Source organism: Leucopleurus acutus, assembly GCF_964270905.1.
Source record: "Leucopleurus acutus genome assembly, chromosome: 13".
In the NCBI taxonomy this organism is placed as follows: domain Eukaryota; kingdom Metazoa; phylum Chordata; class Mammalia; order Artiodactyla; family Delphinidae; genus Leucopleurus; species Leucopleurus acutus.
In genome coordinates, this window is record NC_139155.1 from 72,504,679 (window position 1) to 72,532,485 (window position 27,807).

The following is a 27,807-nucleotide window of genomic DNA, read 5'->3' on the forward strand; positions in this document are numbered from 1 at the left end:
GGCTTTCCTCTTCTGTGAAGTGGAGATTTCTTTTTAATACATTACACTTTATGCACATGTAACACAACTTTCTAGCAAGTCATCTTTTTAAAAAAATAATTATTTGTTTTTATTTTTGGCTGTGTTGGGTCTTCGTTGCTGTGCGTGGGCCTTCTCTAGTTGTGGCGAGCGGGGGCTACTCTTTGTTGCAGTGCACAGGCCTCTCATTGCGGTGGCTTCTCTTGTTGTGGCGCACAGGGTCTAGGCACGTGGGCTTCAGTAGTTGTGGCACACGGGCTTAGTCGTTCCGCAGCATGTGGGATCTTCCCGGACCAGGGCTCGAACCCGTGTTCCCTGCATTGGCAGGCAGATTCTCAACCACTGCACCACCAGGGAAGCCCCTGAAGTGGAGATTTTAATAGAACCTACTTGGTGGGGTTGTTGAGAGGATGAAATAGGACAGCGCACGTAGGTACTTAGCACAGGGATCTAGCCGCTAGCAAGTGTTTGGCAAGCGGTTTCAATTATTATGTTTACAGCAAGGAAAGTGTGAAACCCAGTGTATGAGTCAGGATTCTCCATATTCCTCAATTTTAATTTTTAATAGTATAAGTATAGTTAGGTATAATCCACTTAAACAAAACTCTCTATAATTTATAAGCGTATAAAGGGGTCCTGAGACCAAAAACCACCAAGAACCACTGAGCTAGAACTTTGATTTCCTTACTAAAGCAGTTGAAACTACTTGCTCTGGAGTTGGGGGAAGTGATTAAACGGGAGGGCAAATCCTCTCTGGCTCCAGTGCTGTCCAGCGCAGTAGCTGCTGGCCACTTGTGACTATAGAGTACACGAAAAACGGCTGGTTCAAATTGAGAGGTACTTAGTACAAAAGAAGAATGTAAATTATCTCAATAATTTTTCCATATAAATGACAATATTTTGGACACATTGGGTCAAGTAAGAGATATTGATAAAATAAATTTTATCTGTTGTTTTTCACTTTAATGTGGCTACTAGAAAATTTTAAATGTTTACTTCCATATATTTCTATTGGACACTGCTATTCTGGAGACACACAGACTTGCCTGCCAATCTTGTTTCCACCACTTACAAGCTGTGTCAAAAGACTTTTTCTCTAAATTTCTTGTATTTCCTGGGATGTAAAAACTGTGAAGACTGAATATGAATAATGCATGTGACGTACTTAGCAATGCATTTAAGTAAACAATAAGTTTGGTGGCTGTTATTATTAAAGGTCTCGGTTTCTCTATAGGTGTCGTCAGAGATGTGCCCCATGCTCATTAAAGGCCCTTCCTCTGAGATCCATTTCCACTCCGACGACAATTATAACTAAAGGTGGCCAAGTTGTGATCCCGTTTCCAGGCGGGGGTCGCCCTCTTTACACCGAAAAATAAAAATGACCCAGAGTCCCTTCTGCAAATGGGATATGTGTAACTATGAACAGGGCCCGAGCAAAACTTGAAAACCAAGCGACCCCGGGCCGCACGGTCTCCCTTAGTAACCGACGAAGACGCCCGTGACTAAGGGGGAAAAGGAAAAACAAGGCGGTGGTCCGTCGACTCCAGTCCTCCGGCGAGAACCACTTCCGTTTCTTCCGGGAGCCCGTCCTTCTGTGTACCCTCCCCGGAGGAGCTGGGACTTTGGCCGCGGGTTCCGCCGTCTCGGGAGCCCCCGGAGCCCCGGGTCCGGCCGCGGAGATCGCGGCGGGGGTGGCGGCAGGCCTCCCGCGCAGCCGCGATGCTGAGCTGCCGGGCTGAGGCGGCGATGACCGCGGCCGACAGGGCCATCCAGCGCTTCCTACGGACCGGGGCGGCCGTCAGGTGAGCTTTTGGGGGCGGGACGGCCGGGGAGTCCGGGACCAGAGGGACCAGGGTACCGAGGCTGGCCTGTGGCGGCCCTTTCACGCCCTAGTAAGGGTCCCCAGGGGCCGGAGTGCGCATTCCAGAGGTTTCTGCGTCCCGAAGTGTTGGAGGCCCAGGCCTTGGGGCGGGAAGGGCGACGGGCCTCCAGGGCCTCCAGGCAACTGCGATTCTGTCGGCACTCCCCAATTGTGCTGGCGCTCCCAGTTTTATCAATGCCCCCTCCACCCCCCTCCTCCGCCTGCCAGTGCCTCCTGTAATCCTGTCATTGTCCCCAGAATTTGCAGGGATCCTCAGCCTTGTCAGTGGCCCCCTCGGAGCTCTCAGCGCCTCGCAGGCCTTACCGGACCCCTTCATCCTTTCAAGACACCCCCAATCCTTCTGGGCTCCCTAGTCATGTCAGTACCTGGCCTGCTAGGGTTCCCCAACCTGTCAAGCTCCCCAGTCCTGCCATGGTTCTCACAACCCTGTAAAGTGCCCCGGGCTTGCTAGCGCCCCCCACCCGCACTTTGTCAGTACCCGTCTTCCTGTCACACCCCCCCACACACTTTTGCCAGGGATCCCTTAGTCTGTATGGGTCCCTAATCTAATTAGTGGCTCCTTATCTTGCAAGGGCACCTAAACCAATCAGGACCCCTTAACCTGTTAAGGCTCCCAGTCCTGTTAAGATCCCACATTCCTGCTAGGACCCCCAATAGTACGGGTTCTCAACCCTGTCAGTGTCCCTATGTGCCTTTTCTTATCCACCCTCCCTCGGGCTCCGGCTTCAGAGCTGAGCAGTGTGGCTCCGTCCCTCCCCGCAAGCCCCCTTCCTGACCCTAAATGACTGAGATCCATTGCTCAGGTCAGCTTCCTCCCTCTGGAACTGGAGCAGTCTAAAGAGCTTATCATCCCAGGGTTGGAAGTCCTCAGTGGCGATCCTGTCCAGTGCCCCCATTCTGTAGTTGGGACACGGGCCTTGCAGTGGCCATGCCTGTGGTCCTACAGCTGAGCTGACAGCAGAGCTGCGGGGAGAAGCCAGATCTTTTCACTCCCAGGCTCCACTACTCTCCTCATGTTGTGGAGTTTCCAGAGTTGGCCCTGGGTTTTTTATCCATGCCCTACATAGGACCTAGGCAGGCCCTCTCTCCCATCCTTTTGACATTCTGTCCTTCAATTTCCCCATGAGCTTCCTGGTTTGAAGCACAGACTTGGCAACCCAACAGACATGAGTTCAGATCCACGTGGCCTCACGTGAATATACCTATTGTGTAAAAATCAGCACAATGTTGCATTAAGAAACTTCAAGAATAACTTTCATGAATGAAGCTGAGATTATAATACTTGATAATTGCAGCAGCTAATATTTGTTAGGCTCTTACTATGCACCCCATGCATTAGCACTTATTCAGTCTTTACAATAATTCTGTAAGGTAGGTCTCACAATTGTCCCCATTGTACAGATGAGGAAGCTGAGGCTTAGAAGGTGCAGTGACACCGTAGGGAATAGCAGAACCAGAACTGAACCAGATTATGGAATTCCACTTTCTTAACCAAGTTCTGTGCACATTCTACCGACACTGTCTTGGGAGAACAAAGATTTATTTGAAATTCAGTCATCAGTTGTGTATCACATCAGCCGTGACACTGGAAAAATGTTGGTTGCTGTAGACAGAGTTACTAGTATTACCAGTGGCTCTTCCCTGAGTTAATGTTGACTGAGTTGAGGTCAAAACAATATTCACATGATCCATACATGGGGATAAGGATATTTTAAACATACACACACACATATATGTAGCTAACACATATATATAGGTATATATTGCACAGATATATGTAGGGGCATATATTGGTTGCCTTATTTAGTGGAAATACATAACTGTGTATGAAGACAGTGTTGTAAGTTACTGGTGAAATTTCTTTATTTGTAGTAAAAGAATAACTTCAGTATTCGAGTCAAGCCTCAAATGAAGAAAACTGTAATATAATAAATATTTAGAAGATCTTTTATACTATTGTATGCCTCTCCCTTACCCCGTTTAATAACCTACAAGATAAATCCATTTCTATATGTCTCCAGGTCCCAATCATTCAATAAGTATTATCAAGAACCTACTATGTGATCTAAATACTTGGAAACACTTGGGATATGTTAGTGTGTAAAACAAAGATCCCTGCCTGTGGGGACTTTGCATTTCAGTTGCGGGAGACCGAAAATAAACGTGGTGAATAAGTGAAAGTTAGGTTGGAAGGTGGTGAGCTCTGTGGTAAAAAGAAAACGTAGAACTGGGTAAAAGGGCCACGAGTGCAGGTTCTAGTAGTTTGTTAGAAGTGAAGGGATGGGGAGGGAGTGAGCCAAGCAGTGGGACCTGGGGAAACAGCATCTGAGGCAGAGGGAGCGCAGTGCAGAGGCCCTGGGGTGGGAGCTTGGCTGTGGCCGGGGTGGCGGGGCCGGTATGGCAGCAGAATGAAAGGCAGAGCAGGAGGAATGCCCTGGCCGGTGGGGCTCTGGGGAGGTTGTGCTCTGACTTAGGTTTCAAATCCTAATGTCTAAATGTGCTGATTTTCAAGACATAATCCTATACTGTATATTACTTTAATCTGAAAGCAAGGTATTTGGCAGGCCAGTGGTTATTTTGATGAAATGTTATTTCTGTGTACCTGTACCTGTATATACACATATTGCATTTGTGATGAGGAAAGACAGTAAACTTATTTTCTTTTTTAGATATAAACTCATGAAGAACTGGGGTGTTATAGGTGGAATTGCCGCTGCACTAGCAGCAGGAATATATGTTATTTGGGGTCCCATTACAGAAAGAAAGAAGCGTAGAAAAGGTAAGAATGAAGCCTTTGGATCATGGTCTATAGACTGGACCCAAACTCTTATTGTTTAAAAACAGTACAGAAAGGGGAAGACATTTTTGGTTCTCTTGTATCTTCAGTTTTGTCAGTAGTACTTTCTTTTAAACAGAAGTTAATTTTAATGACTCATTATGTTATACCCCCTAGTAAAAAGATTTATATTTCACCCGCACTAAGGTCATGAGTTTGAGACATGCTTCGTAATGAAAAATTTCAAGTGGCTTAATTGTCTAAGTGTTCTCATTGCTATGGCCATTGTGTTTTTCAGTTGTACAGTTGCCTAATTGTGTGACGCCTTTGTGCTTTCACTGAATAGCTGCTAGTCACTAGTAAATGTTTCAAGTTTGTTTCTTCACTAACACAAAAATCTATTTCCTTATTTTTAAAAATTCCCCCCTTTGTCCATGTTGCTCTACTTATATTGATTAAAATTCAGCCAAAATAAATAAATATATAAAAGGGACAGGTGTAGCAAAATGTTGATCACTGTTAATTCTGGGGATGGTTGTAACTGGGGTTCATTAGATATCTACTCTTCTTTTGTGCATGTTTGAGAACTCTCATAATAAAAAGTTGTTTTTGTTTGTTTTTGTTTTTTAATTTCAGCGGAAGAGGGAAGTGTGTCAGATTTTGTTGATCTCTTTGCAGAAGGACTGATCAGAATGGCAGTAGTGGTGTCTTTCCCACTGATTATAAGAACAAAATCATTGTCCTGGGGAACAGGAACAGAACAATTGTTTTCTTCTGTTGTGAGAAACATTGCTTTCTTAACAAAGAAGAGAGAGAGTGAGGGAGAGAAAGAGAGAGAGAGGTTACTAAGTGTCTCTGAACATTCAATGGAAGCCAGGCTGTGCCAGACACTCTGGTGCATTTCAGTAGTCACACGCGGCCCGGACTTGTCCTTCTGCGGCTTACGGTCCCCTGAAGGAGCAGTGGTAGGACTGGGCCTCGGCTAGGACAGGATGCCTGGCCCCCTGCTCTCTGTGGATGAGGACTTTCTGAGGTAGGGGTTTTCAATCCAAGGCCACGGTGCAGGAATTCTGGGTCCCAAATGGGAGAAGATAAAGGAGATGGTCCAATGCGATGCGCTGTTCTCTTGTTCCCCCCACTTTTTTAGGGCTTGTGCCTGGCCTTGTCAACCTGGGGAACACCTGCTTCATGAACTCCCTGCTGCAAGGCCTGTCTGCCTGCCCCACCTTCATCAAGTGGCTGGAAGAGTTCACCACCCAGTACACCAGGGGTCAGGAGGAGTCCCCCCAACACCAGCGCTTGTCCTTGACACTGTTGCATCTCTTGAAAGGTACCTACCTGGAAATGTAAAGGGCGTGCTGTGCGTTTTCAAAGCAGCAGCCCAGATGGCAGGCAAAAGGTTAATAGCCTTTATGTAGAAAAAGATCATACCTATCATTATGATAAAAGCACTAAGGGCCCAATAGATAGAGACAGGTGTTTTTTTTTTTAATCAAAGCTGTAATCGTTTATTTTAAAACTTGTCAGTTTAGTAACAGCTTTTTAGGGAAGGAGAAAAATCCACTTCCATTTAAGCATTTTGACTATAAGAAGTACTCTGGTTTCACAAACATCAAAGTTTAAAAACAAAAAGTGTCTTAGCCTAGGAAATAAGGTAATTCATAAAAGAAATAATACAGATTGTATTGAGATAGATACAGAATGCATCTAACAAACAAAATAAGCAATTTGGCCATCATCAAAGAAATATAAATAACATAATAGTGAGGTACCATTTTTTTGGCCTGTAAGCAAAGATTGGAAAATCCACAATCCTGACCAGCTAGCGGTTGGGTGACACGTTCATAAATGCTGGTGGTGGTGTAACTTGGGGCAGCCTTTCTGGAAAACAGTGGAACCACACAGTAATAGCTTGCAAAATGTTCAGTACCGTTTGACCAAGTAATTGGTGGACTATGATTTACACTAGCCTGCAGTGGAGTTCTCAGGGCAAACAGGTGTGGGACTGGCCCGATACTGGCCCCGAGCTTGGAGAGTCACAGTGTACACGGGCTTGGTAAAGGTTTTAGGAAGCCACCAATCTAACTTCATTCTGAAACCACTTTTTTTGACTGTAGAGCTGGGTTTCCTCCTGTAGCATCTGGACAACCCCACACGCAGATACCAAAATCTGCAGATGCTCAAGTCCCTTATATGAAATGGTGTAGTGTTTGTGTATAACCTATGTACATCCTCCCATAAGCTTTAAATCATCTCTATGCTACTTACAATACCCGATCCAATGTAAATGCTATGTCAGTAGTTGCCGGTGCCTGGCAAATTCAAATTTTGCTTTGGGGAACTTTCTGGAATTTGTTTTCCTGAGTATTTTCTTTTTTGGGGGCTGCACTGTGCAGCGGGATCTTAGTTCCCCGACTAGGGATTGAACCTGGGCCCCTGGCAGTGGAAGCGCGGAGTCTTAACCACTGGACCACCAGGGAATTCCCTTCCGTAGTATTTTCAATCCTTGGTTGAATCTGAGGATGCTGAACCAGTGGGTATGGATGGCCGACTATATGTGCAAAGATCTCCAACGCCTAGTGGTAATGGGGGGGAAAGGAAAGAATATGGTTATCCAGCAGTAGAATGATTAAGCAATCAATGGAATGTTGCATAGCCATTAAGCATCATCTTTATGAAATGTTTCTGTTTTCTTTTTAATTTGGGAGAGGGCATAGGCTATCCTATTAAGTTTGAAAGAGTGGGGTACGAAATATGGTATAATTATACTTCAGCCAAAGCAAAAATTTCCACAGATAAAGGCTGGACAGAAAAAGCCAAAATGTTAGCCATGGCTCTTTTGGCATGGTGCAGGTGACAGTTTAAAAACATGAAAAAAAAAAAACAACTTTCAATAATAAGCGTGTATTACATAGTCAGAAAAACAATTGGATTTTAAAAACACTCAGCTAAATATTGCTTCACTGAGGTATGATCTCAGCTTGACACAGAAACCAGTATGAAAAGTAAGTTCTGCTCTTCTGTATAAGAGGCAACTTGAAAAAAAAAAGAGGCAACTTGGAAATAATTTCTTTTACTGCCCTGTTAAAAAAAAACCATACCATCCCAAAGACTGTGTTAAGAACTGACACGTCCACATAGGTGTCATAATGTAGGGTTAGGTGTTGTCCTTCCATTATATCCTTCCTTCTCTGCTTCTGCTTCTCAGTGTCTTTTATTTTGGTTTTTAGAAATAGTTTTTCATTATATAAGTAATTCATGAGTAAATTCTTCTTGTTGAAAAATTAAAGCATTAGGGCTTCCCTGGTGGCGCAGTGGTTGAGAGTCCGCCTTGCGATGCAGAGGACACGGGTTCGTGCCCCCGTCCGGGAAGATCCCACATGCCGCGGAGCGGCTGGGCCAGTGAGCCATGGCCGCTGAGCCTGCGCGTCCGGAGCCTGTGCTCCGCAACGGGAGAGGCCACAACAGTGAGAGGCCCGTGTACCGCCAAAAAAAAAAAAAAAAAAATTAAAGCATTACAAATAAGGCTAAAATTCTCTTTATCACTACCCGCTCCTTTCCTTCCTTCCCAAAAGTAAAAGATAAGTGTAACCTTCCAAACCACTTTCTGTGCATTTAACTATGTTTCTAAATACCCACAGAAATGATATATTGTTTTGTTTGTTTTTTCATGACCAAATAACATGATATGTATTAGAAAAATGGCCATTTCATTACTTGTAGCTCTGCCTCATTCACCTTTTTTTTTTCTTTTTGTGAGTTTACTGGTCTCATGTATTTTGTCTTCTGTGAACTGCCAACTCATATCCTTTGCCCATTTTTAAAAATTGAGGCGAAGGGGCTTCCCTGGTGGCGCAATGGTTAAGAATCTGCCTGCCAATGCAGGGGACACGGGTTTGAGCCCTGGTCCGGGAAGATCCCACATGCCACAGAGCAACTAAGCCTGTACACCACAACTACTGAAGCCTGCGCGCCTAGAGCCCGTGCTCCACCACAAGAGAAGCCATTGCGATGAGAAACCCGCGCACCGCAACGAAGAGTAGCCCCCGCTCTCCACAACTAGAGAAAGCCCGTGCGCAGAAACGAAGGCCACATGCAGCCAAAGATAAAATAAATACATAAATAAATAAATAATAAATAAATAAATATGTGAGGTAAAATATTCATAATGTAAAATTTACCACCATAACCATTTTCAAGTAAACAGTTCTGTAGTATTAAGTATATTCACATTGTTGTGCAACCATGACCACTATTCATCTCCAGAAAGTTTGCATCTTCCCATTTTGCAACTCTGTATCCATTAAACAATAACTTTCCATTTTCCACTACCCCCAGACCCTGGTAACTACTATTCTATTTTCTGTCTCTATGAGTTTGACTATGTACCATATTTAAGTGGAATCATACAATATTTGTCCTTTTACGTCTGGTTTGTTTCGCTTAGCATAATGTCCTTGAGGTTCATCCACATTGTAGCATGTGTCAGAATTTCACTCCTTTTTAAGGCTGGATATGAGTAATATTCCGCTGTGTGTGTATATATATACACACTACATTTTGTTTATCCATTTATAGGTCAGTGGATGCTTGGGTTGTTTCCACCTTTTGGCCATTGTGAATAATGCTGCTGTGGAGACTGGTGTACAGATATCTGTTCAAGCCCGTGCTTTTAACTTTGGGGGGTATAGACCCAGAAGTGGAATTGCTGGATCAAATGGTAATTCTGTTTACTATTTTGAGGAATCACCATACTGCATTCCACAGCAGCCTTGGCATGTTACATTCCCACCAGCAGTGCACAGATGTTCCAGCTCTCCACATCCTCACCAGCACTTGTTATTGTCTTTTTTTTTTTTTTTGCGGTACGCGGGCCTCTCACTGTTGTGGCCTCTCCCGTTGCGGAGCACAGGCTCCGGACGTGCAGGCTTAGCGGCCATGGCTCACGGGACCAGCCGTTCCACGGCATGTGGGATCTTCCCGGACCGGGGCACGAACCCATGTCCCCTGCATTGGCAGGCGGACTCTGAACCACTGCGCCACCAGGGAAGCCCCTTGTCTTTTTGATGAATGTGAAAGTGATATCTCATTGTGGTCTTGATTTGCATTTCCCTAATCATAGGTTATGTTGAGCATCTTTTCATGTGTTTATTGGCCATTTCTAGGGGTTTTTGTGGGGTTTTTTTATGAAACGTCTATTCAGATCTTTTGTCCATTTTTTAATTTGGTTTTCTGTATTTTTGTTGTTGTTGAGTTTTAGGAGTTCCTTATATATTTTGGGACTCAAGCCCTTATCAAACGTGTGATTTACAGACGTCACACACCTTTACAGCAGCATAGCATCCATAATCGCAAGACATCCCGGTTTAATTAGCCATTTGCTCCCGGTGCCTTGTCTGCATAAACAGGCTGCAGTGAGCATCCTTGTACGTGCCCATCGTGCACATAGGCACCTCTTTCCCTGAGGTAGATCCTGAGAAAGTCATACTGCTGGATTGTAGGATATGAAAATTAGTAGACATCGCCACATTGCCGCACAGCATTTTAGGCAAAATTGGGCTGATGGGGACATTCAGATTTTCCTTGGACGGTAAAAGCTAACAGAAGGGCTGCCTCGGAATGCAGGAGGAAGAAGGAAGGAGCAGGACCTCTCCTGACGGGTCTCCTTCATACTGGAGGGTAAAGGTCTGACCTCAGGGTTTATTTGCACTGATAACTGGCTACTGGCTGCCAACGCTGCTGCTTCTCCACCGCAGGTCACCACCCACGGCACCAGCCATGTTCTGAGAGGGGTGGCGTTGGCAATGTTCAGACCCTCCAGAGTCAGAGTCTGAAGTATTCAGAGCTATCTCTCAAGTTCACTGACTGCAAATCAAGGAGGAGAAACAGGCTGGCTTAGTTTATCTGGAGAATCACTGAGCTCCCAGAAACTGCATTGAGAGGGCAGGCTCCTGTATTTTTATCTCCTCTGCACTAGCAGTACTGGCCCAGTGTGATATACTGGTCCATAATAATATGCTGTGGGACGGGGGGGTGGTCAAGATCAGGAATTAACAAACATGGCCCTTGGGCCAAATTTGGCCTACCACCTGTTTTTTTTTTAAATAACTTTATTTATTTATTTTTGGCTGCATTGGGTCTTTGTTGCTGCGCATGGGCTTTCTATAGTTGCGGCGAGCGGGGGCTACTCTTAGTTGCGGTGCGCGGGCTTCTCATTGCAGTGGCTTCTCTTGTTGTGGAGCACAGGCTCTAGGTGTGCGGACTTCGGTAGTTGTGGCTCACGGGCTTAGTTGTTCCGTGGCATGTGGGATCTTCCCGGACCAGGGCTCGAACCCATGTCCCCTGCATTGGCAGGCGGATTCTTAACCACTGCACCACCAGGGAAGTCCCACTGCCTGGTTTTTGTTTTTTTTTTTTCCACCGCCTGTTTTTGTGAATAAAGTTTTATTGAAACACAGCCATGGTCATTTGTTTACATATTATCTATGTAATATGTAATATTACATATTATTTATGTAATATGTAATATTACTTATCTGTCGTCTATGGCTGCTTTTTGTGCTACATGGGCAGAGATGAGTAGTTGCTACAGACACCTGCAAAGCCTAAAATGTTCACTAGCTGACCCCTTACAGAAAAAGCTTGCCAACCCCCATCTAGATGTAATTGTAATATAAATTCATAAGCCCATCAGACTTTTATTTTTGTCTGTTAGGCTTGATTCTACCTTGATTGAAAAGTAAACAACTCAGAAGACCGTTTCAGGCTGCCTCATAGAGCTTGATGCTCTGCGGTGATAATCAGAAACTCAAATGCAAACGAATCCCAAAGAAGGCCTTATGGCCACAGGAGAGAGTCCTGTAGAGAGGGGTTAGGGCAGTGAGTGTAGGGTTGGACCAGATGGTTGTTTAAAGGCTGGTGGTTTAAAGGCCCTCCTGTCCCTCAGAGTTGTGAGTTAAAATCATTTTATTCACTACAAATCTTGCAACAGTAAATTTATATTGATGATAGTAATTCAGATATCTGAAAGTCAATTACTTCATTTAAATGGTGCAGCCTCATGAAAAATTACATTCATTCGACAAACACGAAGTGTCTACTAGTGTACTAAGCATTGGGTAAGGCTACAAGGAAGAATAATGAAAGAGATATAATTCCAAGGTGAATTTTACAGTCCTTACATTATTAATTAGCTTTGACACGTTGTGCTGTGCAGCTTTTCTGGTTGGTTGTCATGCTGGTTCACTTAATAACTGTGCTCCTTTTTTGTTCCCAGCTTTATCCTGCCAAGAAGTCACTGATGAAGAGGTCTTGGATGCAAGCTGCTTGTTGGACGTCTTAAGAATGTACAGATGGCAGATCTCTTCGTTTGAAGAGCAGGTGAACACAACATTCAAAGCAGGTTTCCTTGGAGAACGTTTCCCACTAATGAGGTGGGGCCTGAGCTCCAGAAACAGCTGCATTGCTGCAGCGGGAAGAATAAACGCCAGCATTGACCTTGCAGTTGTCTGACCTGCGTGGACATTTCTGTGACATTTTAGACAGCCTTAGTGTCCCGAGACCAGATTGTGAACTTTATTCCTGCTCTCGCAATCAGGGGAGAGGGAAGGTTCACAGGATAGGGCGTGAGCACAGCTGCCAAGGAGGGAAAAGCTTTTCAGTTCCTGAGTGACTTTGCATTTCAGTGGATGGTGGGGACACCTGGGGCCTGTTACAGAGAAGCAGGTGGCTTTACCTTAGAGGCTCAGAGGTTTGGGTGAGACTCTTTTTTAGACTATACTTTCATTAAAAAAAAAAAATCAGTCTTCGGAGGCTGGGTTAAAGTGGCCGCAAACCTTGAGCAGCTGTCACATGCAGTCCCAGGGCCTTCCTCCAGCCACTCCCACCCCCCTTTTCCACGACTACAGCTTCCTTGTCTTCTTTGGTACTGGCCACCCTCCTCCTCTTCCCCAGAGGACGAGGCTGAGGCTGAGAGAGTGAAGCTCTAGGGACCAAAACTTTCGCTTCTGTTTGTGTACACTTCGGCGGTCCATCCCCGCCGCCACATTTCCAGGCTGGCCCTGGCCAGCGTTGGGTTGGCTGCTTCTGCCTCCCCCAGGGAGCCCCTGGACCAGAGCCCCTGGGCTCCCAAAACTGTGGGGCTGAAGCAGGAGGCATGTAAAAACGGAGAAGTGAGGCGGGAAGGCTTCCTCTCTCCCCTCTTCTTTAGAGATGATCTCTGTTTCCACTTTCATCTGAAGCCATGTGTGTGTTACTTCTTAAACACGACGTTGAGAGTATCCTATACTTTCTTAACAGTGCTTCTCGATTGATCCATTATATGTTGAAATATTTTTCCATTTAGAGAATACTTTTTAAATCCTCCTCTGGTAACTGGAATTATTTAGCTACATTTTACATTTCTCTAAACTGAGACAGTGACTGAGATTTAGTCCTTAACGTCAGATACCTGTTGGCTGAAAAAAAAATGCACAACCTCAAAGTTGAGAATTAGGTTTTATTTGACAGACGTCCTGAGGACTTAAGCCCGGGAGGCAGCCTCTCAGATAGCTCTGAGGGACTGCTCCCAAGAGGTGAGGGAGGAGCAGGATATATCAAGTGTTTGCAAAATCAACAAAAACAAAAACAAATAGTCAGAACATCAGAATATTACTGTTAATTAAAGAAAAAACAGACATGTCAAGTTAATGAATTTAGCATTTTTCTGTGTAAGGGAAGATGCAAGTGTCTGAGTTCATTGAAATCATTCCTTGGAGATGCCCCTTAGCTGTCTAGGGCCGGTATCCTGCTTTTCTCCATCTTGAATCCTCTCAGAGGACACAGTAGGGGGCGGCTGCAAGAGCTGATGGCTTGGTGGCCAGCAACGTCCTTTGTTTACTGATATGTCAGGCGACATTCTTTGCCCACGTTCCTTTTCTAAGTCCTGCTCTTCTGTCAAGGACCCACTTAAGTCCCAGTTGCTCCTGGGGAGTATTTCCAGTGTCTGACACTGAGCCACAGAGTGCCGTAGTATGTGTGGGAAGGAGAAAGCATGTCTGTCTCTGGTTCTGTTCCTCTTTGAAGGTACTCAGAGCATCTAGCATGGGGCCTTGTCCACACCTTCACTATTAATGATCTGGTCATCCAACCGCTTTTCAGTGTCTAAAGCTAGAGCTGTGGGGTGCTTTGGGCCAGGTATGTGAATTATCTGATTGAATCCTCACCACAGCCCCGTAAGGAGTTACTGTTACTATCCCCATTTTACAGAAGAGAACACCGAGGTTCAGAGCAGCCAAGTGACTTGCCCAAAGTCACACAGCTATTTGAGTGACAGAGCCAGGATTCAAGCCAGTCTGGCGCTAAAGTGGCTGCTCTTCAGCTCTTCTGCGATACTGTTCCTTTTCTCAAGGCCAAGTAACCACATGGCTGACGGTGACAGAATAGGTTTTGGATCCGCCTCCGTCCTGTCTTGGGATTTTTCTCTGTGGTGAGCCCTTGCTCATGCTTCATGGGCTGGCCCAGAGGCCTGGTCTGCCAAGGCTCCCCGAGCCTTGCAGGAAGAGATGATCCTCCCTCAGCTCCATGTCCAGGGCTCACCGGTCATAACAGGGCCATAGCATTGCACTGCTAGATAGTAGCAAGGCTGCCATGTCTGCCCCTGGGTTGTGAGTCCCTGAGGGCAAGAGCCTTGCCTTACTTACCTTGGACTCTCCATCACTCTCTCGCCAACTGCTGGTCACAGCCTCAGAGGGGATTCATTTATATGTGCAACAAATGTTTATTGAATGCCGGCCTCGGGAAGGGCCTGCTGAGGGCGCTGGGTGGTAGTATCAAGCGTGACTTGCAGGGACCCTGTGCTCAAGGAGCTCGCGGTGTAGTGAGGGTGGGGCTGCAGACCGTCCACAGGTGACTTTAACATGTGCTAAGAAGGTGACGTGAGAAAGTGTGGGGAGGACGGGCGGTGAGAGGAAAGCGGCGGGGGGACTCCTTTAGAGGGGGCGGCTTCTCTAGAGACCTGAGGTTTCAGCTGAGACCTGGAGTCTAACGAGGAGCGAGGCCCGGGGTGCTGTGGGCGCAGCGTGCCAGCCGGAGGAACAGAGCCGGGGCAAAAGCCTCGAGCAGCTGCAAGGACGCAGAGTTGAGAAGGGCAGGAAGGGCAGGGCAAGCAGCGGAGGAGAGGGGGCTGTGGGGACTGCAGGGCCTGGGAGGCCAAGGGCTGGAGCTGGGCTTCTGCCCTGCGTGCAGGGGGAGCTACTCGGAGCTTTGGCAGGGGACCGCTTTGGCCCGACCTGACATGTGAACAGGACCATGCCGGCCTCTGTGTACAGGAGGGGTGCAGGGGGGCAGGATGGGAGCAGAGAGGAAAGCTGGCGGTGTGCAGACACCCAGGCCGGGGAGGGTCCAGCTCAGGCTGGGGCTGAGGCAGGGCAGTGGAGAGACCTCAGGGATTCAGCGGGTGGTTTGGAGGGAGAGCCTGCGGGGCCGCTGCTGAATGGCCGGGGGTGAGGTTAGGTCAGGGAGGGCTGGTGACGGAGGGTTCCCTGAGGAGCCCTGAAGGATGAGAGAGAGGCGGCCGCGTGAAGGCGTGAAGACCCGGGCGCGGGAAAGACCCAGGTCTGAGGTGGGAGCCGGCTTGGCACATTCAGGGAGCAAGAGAAGGCCAGGGGCTGAGGCGCGGCGGGGCGGGGAGAAGGTTCTAGGGCCGGGGCGTGTCAGGGCTGGCCAGCCAGCTAAGAAGGGAGCCGTTCACTGCAGCAGTGGAGGCCATCGGGAGGTTGAAAGCAGAAGAGAAAAGTCATTTGCCTTTAGAAACAGATCGCTCTGGTGACTGTGGACGGAGTCAAGAGTGGCAGCCCAATGAGTATCCGCCGCATCAGAGTTCAGGGGGGACGGGCTGCCCATCCCAGGAGAGTCTGGGTGGCTTTGGCTTTTGGGGAGAGGGGCGTTTGAGTTGATCCTTAAAAAATAGTCCCCTGCCACATGAGGCAGCAATTCTGCTCTGGGTGTACGCCCGAAAGAGTTGAAAGCAGGGACTCAGATATTCTGTGTAGCCCGGTTCACAGCAGCATCATTCACGACAGCTGAAAGGCGGAAGCAGCTCACCTGCCCATCGATGGCTGATGGATAAACAAGATGTGATAGGTGTGCATAGTGGAGTATTACTCAGCCTTTAAAAGGAAGGAAATTCTGTGCTACGTCATAGATGAATCGGCATATCGTGCTAAGTGAAACAAGTCAGTCACAAAAGGACAGATACTGTATGATTCCACTTATCTGAGGATAAGCGGAATTCATAGACAACAGAGCAGAACAGTGGGTGCCCAGGGGTGCGGGGGATTGGGGAGTTAGTGTTTAGTGGGCGTGGAGTTTCCATTTGGGAAGATGAAAAAAGTTCTGAAGATGGACGGTGGTGATGGTAGCACAACAGTGTGAATGTGCTTAGTGCCAATGAGCTGTACACGTAAAAAGCTTCAATTGGATGAGTGTTCTACCACAATGAAAACAAAACAGTAGTCAGGTAGAGCAGAGGTCAGAGCCGTCTCAGTAAAGCTAAACCAGGCTCAGAGATGGCTCAGATCAGCGTGAATGAAGCCTGCCCACCCAGCGTTCGTTCCTTCTCTCTCTCCTTGGGCCTCTCCCTTGAGGGCCTTTACTCGTGAAGATGTCTAGGATGTAACCATTTCCATTTAACGCACTGGGCCTTGAGAAGGTGGAAAGCAAACTCTGCCCACCTTAGCCATAGGGGGTCTTCCTGGTGGTCCACACAGGGGTGGTTCTGACGTTGCCGCGGCCTCTTCGGGCCACTCTGAAGAATGCTTTGCCCTTTGACAGGACGCTCATGAGTTATTCCATGTCATTACCTCGTCTTTGGAGGATGAACGGGACCACCAGCCCCGGGTCACACATCTGTTTGACGTGCATTCCCTAGAGGTAAACCATTGACACTCTCGATACAATGAATGCGGTCTGTGCATATCGAACAGGTACAGGGAATACAAATGTAATGTTCGTGTAACTTTAAACTCAAAAGTAAGATTCGATGAAAACCCAGTAGTGGGAGTGAGGCTGGGGGAGGGTCTTAAACGTCACGCTTGGCAGCCGGTGACTTTGGTTAGAGGTGTCGAGCTCTTAACAACGATTCCCTGCTTCAGTCTGTGTTGGGCTTGAGATGAAAGAATGTATTTCCCCCCCCTATTTAATACAGGAGAACAAGGAGCCACAGGAATGCTAAATGAATCTTATTTCTCTGGCACATTATAAATGTTAGGGAGTTGATAAAAGTTAATTAGTAAAAGGGGGGGAGTATTCCGGAGAGGCAGTATGTTCAATTGCATTTGGTGGAGGAACAGGTACAGTAACCAACCAGAGAGCATAATTAAGGCCCCTTTTAGGAAGCTTGGTTTAAAGTTGACTTTGAGGGACTTCCCTGGTGGTCCAGTGGTTAAGCCTCCATGCTCCTAAGGCAGAGGGCTCGGGTTTGATCCCTGGTCGGGGAGCTAAGATCCCACGTGCCGAGCGGCATGGCCTAAAAGTAAAGAAATATATAAATAAATAAAGTTGATTTTGAACTGTGCAGTCAGCACAGAAACTTGTGAGATTTAGGAGTGGGGTGAGGGTGGGTGATCAGAGAGATTGCAGTAGGGTTTTCAGCCTCTCTCTTTTTCGTCCCCTACAGCAGCAGTCAGAAATGACTCCCAGACAGATCACCTGCCACACCAGAGGTAGTCATTTTCCATTGAACTGTAACACGTGAGATATGTACTTTTTAGAAATGACAATAATTTGCTTTACGTTTTCTAAAAATAATGTTTTTTCTGGTGACACCCATTCTGACTTGGAGTGTGTGTACTTGAAAGGAACCTGTGTTTTGGGAACAGTTTTAAACTGTCCCCCTGGTGAACATTTTGAATTGTTCCATCACACCCGAGCCCTGCTCAGTTTCCTCTGAACGGACTTACTTCTCCCTCAGACTAGGGTTTTTCTTGACCTTCTTGAATTGGTCCTCTGGTGAACTCAATAAGCTGAAACTGCCGTGTCCTCAGCATCTACACTTTGGCCAACTATTCCTGCAAATGATCCCTTCCTCCTTGGAAGGAAATTATTGTTTTCTTAACACTTAAAAAAAAATGACGTATCAATTCCTTTGCACACTGGTGGTAATGAGAACAATTCTCTTTTGGGTCCATACCGTGTGCCAGGCACCGTAATATCTCACTTAAGCCTCCCAACAGCTCTATGAAGTTGGCGGTATGGAGGATAGTGGGGTCATAATTATCCCCATTTCCGGCAAACTGAGGCTTACAGGGATGAAGTCTCTGGCTCTGGTCACGTGGCTAATAAGCAAAGCCAGGACCCAGCCCAGGCTGGCCTGACCTGGCGCCCGTGGTTCCAACTAGCACACCACGCTGCTGTGTTTATTCCGCTAGCCCCCATCCTATCCCCCCCAAAGCTCGTGTTTTTCAGAACTTGCTTATTCTGATGATTTCAGAGGTTTATCTCACTTTATGGAATGTTCACCAGTGGTATCATTCTTGTGACATCTCAAACATTTGAAGCAAATGTTTGTAAAAAGACATTATCAAACACAGATTTCTTTTTTAAATGTGGCTGTGCCTATTATATAGAAACCACATTTAAGGACCTGTGTAAATTCTCCTGTGAAGGGAACTGGTTGTGTTTTTGATGGATTTCAACAAGGGAAGCTCTTTCAGTGTCCTTTTCAGGAACTTGTTTTTTTTTTTCTAAAGAAGGTGTGTCTACCACATACTAAGAAGGGGGGTGAATTTTGAGGTTGGTGCCAGAGGGCTAGAGGTGGCCTATCCAAAGGTGTTCTGTATTCCAGGGTCACCTCATCCCACATCCAGCCACTGGAAGTCCCAGCATCCTTTTCATGGAAGACTTACTAGTAACATGGTCTGCAAACACTGTGAGCACCAGGTAAATGCTATACCAATACTTGATATTTTCTGGCAAGGTTTTATTTAAGTTAAGATTCATGGGGCTTCCCTGGTGGCGCAGTGGTTGAGAGTCCGCCTGCCGATGCAGGGGACTCGGGTTCGTGCCCCGGTCCGGGAAGATCCTACATGCCGTGGAGCGGCTGGGCCCGTGAGCCATGGCTGCTGGGCCTGCGCCTCCAGAGCCTGTGCTCCGCAACGGGAGGGGCCACAACAGTGAGAGGCCCGCGTACCGCAAAAAAAAAAAGATTCATGAAGGGTCCAGAGCATGAGGACTGACATTGGTGTCTGGCTTCTGTGATTTTTCTGGGGTCTGTAGGCTTGGTGGACCCACTGCCCCGCCTTGGTCAGTGCTGACATATCAGTTGATTCTCAGATGGCATCTTCTGTACCAAGAGCAGCAGACCCATTGTGATTGGCAGTGTTTTGAGTCCTAAGGTTGGGTCTCTACCCATGGTGAACACAACAGATTCTAGGGCTGTTTTTTGGGTGTGTGTGTGTGTGTGTGTGTGTGTGTTTTGCTTTTGAGATTTTAAATTTTTATTATGCAAAATTTTGAGCATGATGCAAAAATAGAGAATTGTACAACTGTCACCTCAGTCAGTTTTAGAATATTTTTCATCACCCACCCCTCGCTCCCGCACACACAAAAAAACCACCCCTGTACCCGTTAGCAGTCATTTCTCATTTCTCCCCACACTCTGTCAGCCCTAGGAAACCACTAATCTACTTTCTGTCTCTATATAGTTTGTCTATTCTGGACGTTTCATATAAATGGAATCATATGGTGCTTTGAGACTAGCTTCTTTCACTCAGCATCATGTTTTCAGGGTTCTTCCACATGTTGTATCATGTATCAGTACTTCATTCCTGTTTATTACCAAATAATATTCCATTGTATGGGTAGATCACATTTTGTTTATCCATTCATCAGCGGATGGACATTGGGTTGTTTCCACTTTTGCCTTGTTTCAAATCTTAAGAAACAAATATTTGGTGTTTCGTAATTAAGTATGATGTTATCTTTGAGTTTTTATATTCTCCTTTTATCACACTGAGAAAGTTCTTTTCTATTCCTAGTTTGCTGAGAGTTTTTATCATGACTAATAATTGGATTTTGTCTTGCTTTTTCTACATATATTTTATTCTGTTAATATGGTGAATTACAGTGATTGATTTTTCTAATGTTAAACTACCTTTGTGTTTCTGGGATAAATTTCATTTTATTGTGATGTCATTCTTTTTATATATTACTAGATTTGGTTTGCTAACATTTTCTGAAGGCTATTCGTGTTTTATGTTTATGATTTTCTTGTAATGTCTTTCTCAGGTTTTATTATAAGGGTTATGCTAACCTCATAAAATAAGCTGGGAAGTATTCCTGCCTCTATTTCCTCAAGGTCTTTGGGTAATTTTGGTATTGCTTTTTCCTTAAGTGTTTGCTAGAATTTGTTTCTTTTTATTTCTTTAGTTCTATTTTTGCTGAATTTCTTTTGAGACTTTGCTGTTAGGCACATACACATGAATTAATTATGATGAGTTGACTCTTACTGTCGTGATAAAATGTCCCTCCTTATCTCTAGTAAGACTCCTTGTCTGGAAGTCTATTTTGTCTGTTTAGTTTCCATCTAACTAGTGTTTCTATGGTATGTCTCTTTCTGTGCTCTTATTTTTGACCTATCTTTTGTCTTTGTATTTAAAGTGTGGCTTTTGTAGAGAGCATATAATCGGGTCTTGCCTTTTTATCCAGCTTCCTATCTGCCTTTTATTCGGTGTGTTTAGTCCATTTACATTTAACGTAGGTATTTATAGGGTGGATTTAGGTCTGCTGTTTCACCGTTGGTTTTCTACTTGTCTCATATAGTTTTTGTTTCTCTGTTCCTCCATTCCTCCCTTCTTTTGGGTTAATTGAATACTTTTTAGTATTCCATTGTAATTCCTCTGTTAGCTTTTTAGCTACATTTTTTTTTACATTTGTGTGTGTGTGATTACATCGTGCAGTGTTAACTTATCACAGTTTATTTAGAGTTAATATCATATTCCTTTGTGTAAAATGTAGGAACATTATGAAAGTATAGTTCTGTTACCCCATCTTTTGTGCTTTGTCGTATATATTATTTACATGTACATACATTATAAACCCCACAACACTGTCATAAAAATTTTTACTCTAAACAGTTATATGTGTTTAAAAGAAATTAAAAGAAAAAAATTTCACGTTTACCATTTTCAGTATTCCTCAGTGCCTTCTGTAGCTCCAGGTCCATTTGATGTTTTTTTCCCTTCAGTCTAAAAATATTCCTTTAACATTTCTTGCAGGTCTGTTGACAAATTCACGTAGATTTCATTTATATAAAAATGGTTTTGTTTTGCCCTTCCTTTTGAAGACTGGTTCGGCTGTGTATAGAATTTTGGGTTGACAGTGTTGCTGTTGTTTTGGTTTGGTTACATTTATGTACATTATTTTCACCAACTTTGAACATTTTTTTGGCCACTGTTTTTTTCAAAAAAATCTATGCCCCATTCTCGACTTGTTAGTCCATTTCATATTGTCCCACAGGTCACTGAGGCCTGGTTCTTTTTTCTTCAGTCTTTCTCCTCCGTGTCCTTCAATTTAGATAATTTCTATTGACCTATCTTCAAATTTCCTGACTGTCTTTCCCATCTTCAATCTCTGTTTGCTTGCCCAGTGAATTTTTCATTTTAGTTATTGTTCCTTTTAATTATCTATTTCTTTCGGTTCTCTATAATTTCCATTTCTCTGCTGAGATCCTCTCTTTGTCCTCCGCTAGATCTGAATAACTCTCTCTTCCTATATGTCCTTGGGCATATTTATAATATACTCCTTTAGGGTCCTTGTGCCAATTGCACCATCCAGGTCCTCACCTCCTCTTCCCTACACACCACGGGTCGCACTTTCTTCTTTCTTTGTACTGTATGTCTAGTACTTTTTTAATATTGACACTGTAGTAGAGACTCTGGATTCTGGTATGTCTCTCTGAGAAATAATGAACTCTGTCCTAGCAGGCAGTTGCCTTGGCTGAGCTTAAACTCCAATCCCCCTCTCCAACACTGGGCGGCAGACTCTCCGCTCAGTTTTCTCAGCCTGCGGCCGCAGCTTCTTACCGAATCCCTGGAGTCTCTTCCGTGTCTGTGCGCTTTAGGGATCAGCCATGGAATCAGGCAGGGCTTATACACAGATTGCAGGGCCTATCCTCTCCTGGCTCCTCTCTTTCTGGGATTTCCTCCAGCCTCTGTACCAGCCCTGAACTCTGCCTCCTGATACCTTAATTCTGTAAGACTGCTGCTTTTTCCCACCCAACACTGAACTGCATGGATTAGGGGGGACCCTCAGGCAAAGAAGCCACACGTAGCAAATCTCACCCACCGAGGTCCTGTTTCTCCACAAATTGACTTCTCCATTTCCGCCTGCTTTTGGTAGCCCTCCAGTTGTTCAATTTGTTTTGTTTTGGTCCAGATTTTACAATTGTTATGTCAAGGAGAGTTAGTCTAGCCAACCTACTGTGCCATAATTGAAAGCAGGAACTCTTTTTTTTTTAAAAATAAATTTATTTATTTATGTATTTATTTTTGGCTGTGTTGGGTCTTCGTTGCTGCGCGTGGGCTTCCTCTAGTTGTTGGGAGCGGGGGCTACTCTTCGTTGCGGTGCGCGCGCTTCTCATTGCGGTGGCTTCTCTTGTTGTGGAGCACGGGCTGTAGAGTGCAGGCTTAGTAGATGTGGCACATGGGCTTAGTTACTCCACGGCCTGTGTGATCTTCCCGGACCAGGGCTCGAACCTGTGTCCCCTGCATTGGCAGGCAGATTCTTAACCACTGCACCACCTGGGAAGTCCGAAAGCAGGACCTCTTAACCCTGTTTTATCATTTGTTGTTTTGGGGCTTTTTTTGCAGTTAATAATATAACATGCACATCTTTCCATATAATCATGTGTAGTTCTACTACACTATTTTTTTTTTTTTTTTTTTTTTTTGCGGTACACGTGCCTCTCACTGCTGTGGCCTCTCCCATTGCAGAGCACAGGCTCTGGACGCGCAGGCTCAGCGGCCATGGATCACGGGCCCAGCCACTCCGCGGCATGTGGGATCTTCCCGGACTGGGGCATGAACCCGTGTCCCCTGCATTGGCCACTGCGCCCCCGGGAAGCCCCTCTAATGCACTATTTTTAATATAGTATTCCATTCTCTAATATATGGATATGATATAATTTATTTAATCACCCCCTAGAATTTTCACCCATTCACATTTTGCCGTCATAAATGATGCTGTGATAACCACATCCTTGTAGTTATATTATCCATGGTTATTTCCTTAGGATAAAAATCCCAAAATTGCTGGGACAGGTATGCTATTGTATAGTTTTCCCAAGATATCCTTTAGTATTATTGTAGTTCTTATGTTTACAAGGTTGTTCTTAATAGAATTTGCTTCTAGGTAAGTACATTATGTTTGACTATGTTACTGTTGGGCATGTAAATATTAAACTGTTTTATAGGCATATATCTTCCCATCTATAAAGCTTTGAATTGAACCTAAGTCCTTTCTGGTTTTTGCTGCAATATGTGTTTCAGAGTCCCGTTCGATTTGATACCTTCGATAGCCTTTCACTAAGTATTCCAGCTGCCACATGGGTATGTACTGATCTGTGGTTTACTTGGGGTCTGTTTTGGAGACATTTGAATCTGAAAGGGCTTTGAGACATTTCGTGTAGCTCAGCTACTACACATGACTCAGACACATGGTTGGTTGAACCCATCTTAGTTTTAATCTGTGGTACCATGGCCTGTCTTGGGGGAAGAGGTGGGCATTTTCTCTCTTGCTGCAGAAATTTTGGCTTTTTTGAACACACACACACACACACACACACATTAATCTCAAATTCAAAGCTATCTACAAGAACATGGAAGCCCATAATTTTCTGCAGTGTTACGTCCTCATACCCTTGAATCCATCCATAAGAGCAAATCCAAGATGCTCTGGGCTCCCCATTTGTTCAGGAAACACCCAGTTGTGTCTGTGAAGCCTCACTGCCTGCCTAAGCAGAATAAAGCTCTGGGCTTCACACTGTTAACAGTTTCAGTCTAGCTCTCCTTGAATTGTAATCATGAATGTCCTTCTTGTGCTGTAGGGTCATCCACTGACCCTGGACCACTGCCTTCACCACTTCATCTCGTCGGAATCCGTGCGGGATGTCGTATGTGACAACTGTACGAAGGTATGGCTTTAACCCCAAGTGCCATTTCCTGAGCCGGCCCACGTGTCCTGATACAGCGCTTCCCACACCGTCGGCCCTGAGCTCTGCCGACTACCCCCAGAGGCTCTCTGCAGCCACAGGCACGTCCATCTAAGTTGCTGAGGAAATTGGCAGCCCACGGACCAAATCTTTTTCCCAGATGAGTTTGGTTTCATCCACAAAATGTTTAAAGAAAAAAATTTGAATGCCATGCTTTGAGGTGGGACAGGCCCGCTCCAATTCACTGCAGTTCCCTCCGCACCCGCCTGTTTCACATCTGCTTCAGCTGAGCGACCTGCCCGACTCCCCCAAGCAATTAAACATCACCCTCTGAATTAAGAGGAAGTGTGGGGGCCAGAAATTTTGAAGACACAGAACGAAACAGATGACATGCTAGTGTCAGTTTCAGTGCGGCCTCTTTACTTCTTTTGCCTCCACGGTCACCATTAGTTAATGACTAAAAGAGTGAAGACAACTCACAGATAACTGGGCAGCTGAGTTCCTTCAGCAGGTGGACGTCAAGTGCCCAGTGAATGCACTTGTAACGCCAGCCTGACCCGCAGCTCTCCCTAGGGGTCCTGTTTCAAGAATTTCTGCAGAGGGACTTCCCTAGCGGTCCAGTGGTTAGGACTCCGTGCTTTCATTGCCGAGGGCGTGGGTTCGATCCCTGGTCGGGGAACTAAGATCCTGCAAGCTGCGCAACGCTGCCAAAAAAAAAAAAAAAAAAAAAGAATTGCTGCAGAGAGATGTTTCCTTTATTTCAGATTGAAGCGAAAGGGACGCTGAATGGGGAGAAGGTGGAACACCAGAGGACCACGTTTGTCAAACAGTTAAAACTAGGGAAGGTGAGCCCATGCCGCATGCTTGGCCGGCTCTGCTCCCGAGGGCCCCCCGGGTCCCGCTCCCGACCCGCGGCTCTTTCCGTCTCTCCCACCCGCAGCTCCCCCAGTGTCTGTGCATCCACCTCCAGCGGCTGAGCTGGTCCAGCCATGGCACACCCCTGAAGCGGCACGAGCACGTGCAGTTCAACGAGTTCCTGATGATGGACATCTACAAGTATCACCTCCTCGGACACAAACCCGTTCACCGCAGCCCCGAGCTGCACGAGAAGGCAGGGCCTGCGCTGGAGCTGCAGGACGGGCCGGCAGCCCCCAAGCCAGGTGCCTGCCCGAGGGGCCAACGCAGCTGGAATTGGCGGGTTCCTTGTGCCACAAGGGCCAGGCTCACCCGACGGCTGCTTAAATTCTTGAGAACAGCAGGATTGGGGGTGGGAGAGGAAAGGTTTTGTAAAAGAGGTTTAACTGGCACAGTCACGAGATGTCTAGTTTTTAAAAACTCTCTGACAAATGAAAAACTGTAGGCAGGAAAGCAAAATGTTGCTTTCTGGTCTTCTGACTAAACAATAATTGGCTCAACTCATTCCAGTGAATTTCTTCTCTTTTCTTCTCCCCAGTACAGTCACCTCGTTTAGACAGGAACTGTGGGGAGGAATGTCCTGGCTGAAGATCCCTGAACATCTTATTTGGGTTGATACTTCTTTGCTGAATTGCTTTTTGTCTGATCCCATTACCATCCTCCCTTGAAGCTAATTATTGATCGGGTCCCAGTGAAGCCAGGTAGCTATTATCACTCTGTCTCACTGAAGAGAAAACCGAGGCTCCCAGAGGCTGATTGGTCCAGGGGCAAACAGCAGATGGGGGATCTGGTACTGGAATGAAGTGTCGGGACAGTTTTTTGTGTTTTTTTTTTAAATTTATTTGTTTTTGGCTGTGTTGGGTCTTCGTTTCTGTGCGAGGGCTTTCTCTAGTTGTGGCGAGCGGGGGCCACTCTTCATTGCGGTGCGCGGGCCTCTCACTGTTGCGGCCTCTGTTGTTGTGGAGCACAGGCTCCAGACGCGCAGGCTCGGTAGTTGTGGCTCACGGGCCTAGTTGCTCTGCGGCATGTGGGATCTTCCCAGACCAGGGCTCGAACCCGTGTCCGCTGCATTGGCAGGCAGATTCTTAACCACTGCGCCACCAGGGAAGCCCCGTTGGGACAGTTTTGTAAAGGTGTTGTATGTAATATGTTCAGTTCTTTGTAAATGAGGAAAACTCACCGACTTTCAAGGCTCCAAGCCTGAACTCGCCACCCGTGTGCCAGGACTGTCTTCCCTGCACCCCAGACTTTCCCCACCTAACACCCCTTACTACCATTATTCTTTCCTACATCCATTTGTGTGGCCTGGCAGGACATCATTCACAGGGAGACCGAGCTTTGTCCTTTCTCAGAAGGTCAATAGTTTAACATTGGGAGCAGCTGGGGTGGGAAGAGGGCCCAGTTTTAAATCCAGAACCTCCTTGCCCTGGCTTCCTCTTCTCCCTGGCAGGGGTGCAGGTCTTTAGCAAACAGGGCTGGGAATCTCAAAGACTCACAGAGTTGTCAAAGTGAGCAGGAGGCTAGGAGCTGGGTACATTTTTCCTATTTGGGGATTAAAACAGGCAGAGACAAAAAGGAAGTTTTATGAATCAGCATAGGACAAAATCACGTCTCTGTTTTTCCTCTGTAGCCTTACTGGGGAGTTAAATTTCAAGCTAATCCAAACCATGTCTTGTTTACCCAAAGCTGCTGCTCACTTTCATTGCCTTCGGCCTTTTTCTCTTGCAGTTCGGAGTCACCCGGGGGGCCCCAAAACACAGATTTTCATGAACGGCGCCTGCTCCCCATCTTTCTTGCCCACGCTGCCAACCCCGATGCCCTTCCCCCTCCCAGCTGTTCCTGACTACAGGTGAGCCACTTTTTAGACGCATATGCCTCATTCACTGATGGCTTTAAAAATAAGAATTATGAAGTCCATAAAATGTAAATGTTATGTGTATGTGTGTATACATGTACATATGTATGAAAGTATGTACATAGAATATAAAGAAAGAAATTTTAAAAATTTTGGGGACACCACCTAAAGATAGATCACCAATTAAATCTTTGTCTTCCACTCTGTAAAGCTGTATGTGTGTGTGTGTGTGTGTGTGTGTGTGTGTGTGTGTGCACGCATATACTACACAACATACATACACTCACAGAATGGACAGTTTACCAGGCCAGTAAATACAGGTCTCTATTTCAGTGCGCGCATAGTATTCAGTTGTATAGCTGTACCATTGTGTCAGTCCCTATTGTTGAACATCTAGTACTTTGTACTCTTTGCTTTTTTTTTTTGGCGGTACGCGGGCCTCTCACTGTTGTGGCCTCTCCCGTTGCGGAGCACAGGCTCCGGATGCGCAGGCTCAGCGCCCATGGCTCACGGGCCCAGCCGCTCCGCGGCATGTGGGATCTTCCCGGACCAGGGCATGAACCCGTGTCCCCTGCATCGGCAGGCAGACGCTCATCCACTGCGCCACCAGGGAAGCCCTCCTTTTTGCTTTGCCTCTAAACCTTCCTTGTTGTATTTGTAAACCACTGGCATTTGTTCCTACCGTTCAGCTCCTCCACGTACCTCTTCCAGCTGGTGGCAGTTGTTGTCCACCACGGAGACATGCACTCGGGACACTTCGTGACCTACCGACGGTCCCCGCCTTCGGCCAAGAACCCTCTCTCCACCAGCAACCAGTGGCTGTGGATTTCTGACGACACCGTCCGCAAGGCCAGCCTGCAGGAGGTGCTGTCCTCCAGCGCCTACCTGCTGTTTTACGAGCGTGTTCTTTCCAAGATGCAGCACCAGAGTCAGGAGTGCAAGTCTGAAGAATGACTCTGCCCTGGCCCCGAAGCTAGAGCTGATGGCTCCGTCCAAGCTGTGTGTGTGTGCGTGTGCGTGTGTGCTGTGGTGTGTACGTGCAAGCAGCCCCACTAGAGTCCTGCAGCCTTCTGGCGTGTTCTAAGAGCAGGCTCCACACAGGAGCTGGTGGCCCCGATTCAAACGAGGTCAGGCTCCCCGCACAGCTCTGCCCGTGCGTACCAGGGCAGCGGTGC

General features: G+C 46.3%; 1 protein-coding gene across 3 annotated transcripts; it reads left to right on the forward strand.

Moving 5' to 3' along the window:
* Positions 1–1,719: 1,719 nt before the first annotated feature.
* Positions 1,720–27,600, forward strand: USP30 (ubiquitin specific peptidase 30). Of its 3 annotated transcripts, XM_082853028.1 has the most exons (13): positions 1,720–1,820; positions 4,570–4,679; positions 5,824–6,006; positions 11,953–12,056; positions 16,488–16,586; positions 17,332–17,377; positions 18,499–18,593; positions 23,201–23,260; positions 23,758–23,844; positions 24,627–24,707; positions 24,803–25,022; positions 26,506–26,626; positions 27,322–27,600. In XM_082853028.1, exons 1-13 carry the CDS (start codon positions 1,738–1,740, stop codon positions 27,584–27,586), a joined length of 1,554 nt encoding a protein of 517 aa, XP_082709154.1. In that variant the 5' UTR covers positions 1,720–1,737; the 3' UTR covers positions 27,587–27,600. The 3 variants fall into 3 exon arrangements, with proteins under 3 accessions (XP_082709154.1, XP_082709153.1, XP_082709155.1); XM_082853027.1 differs by lacking the exon at positions 1,720–1,820 and having other exon boundaries at positions 4,472–4,679; XM_082853029.1 differs by lacking the exons at positions 1,720–1,820; positions 4,570–4,679 and adding an exon at positions 5,498–5,709.
* The last annotated feature ends 207 nt before the right edge of the window (positions 27,601–27,807 follow it).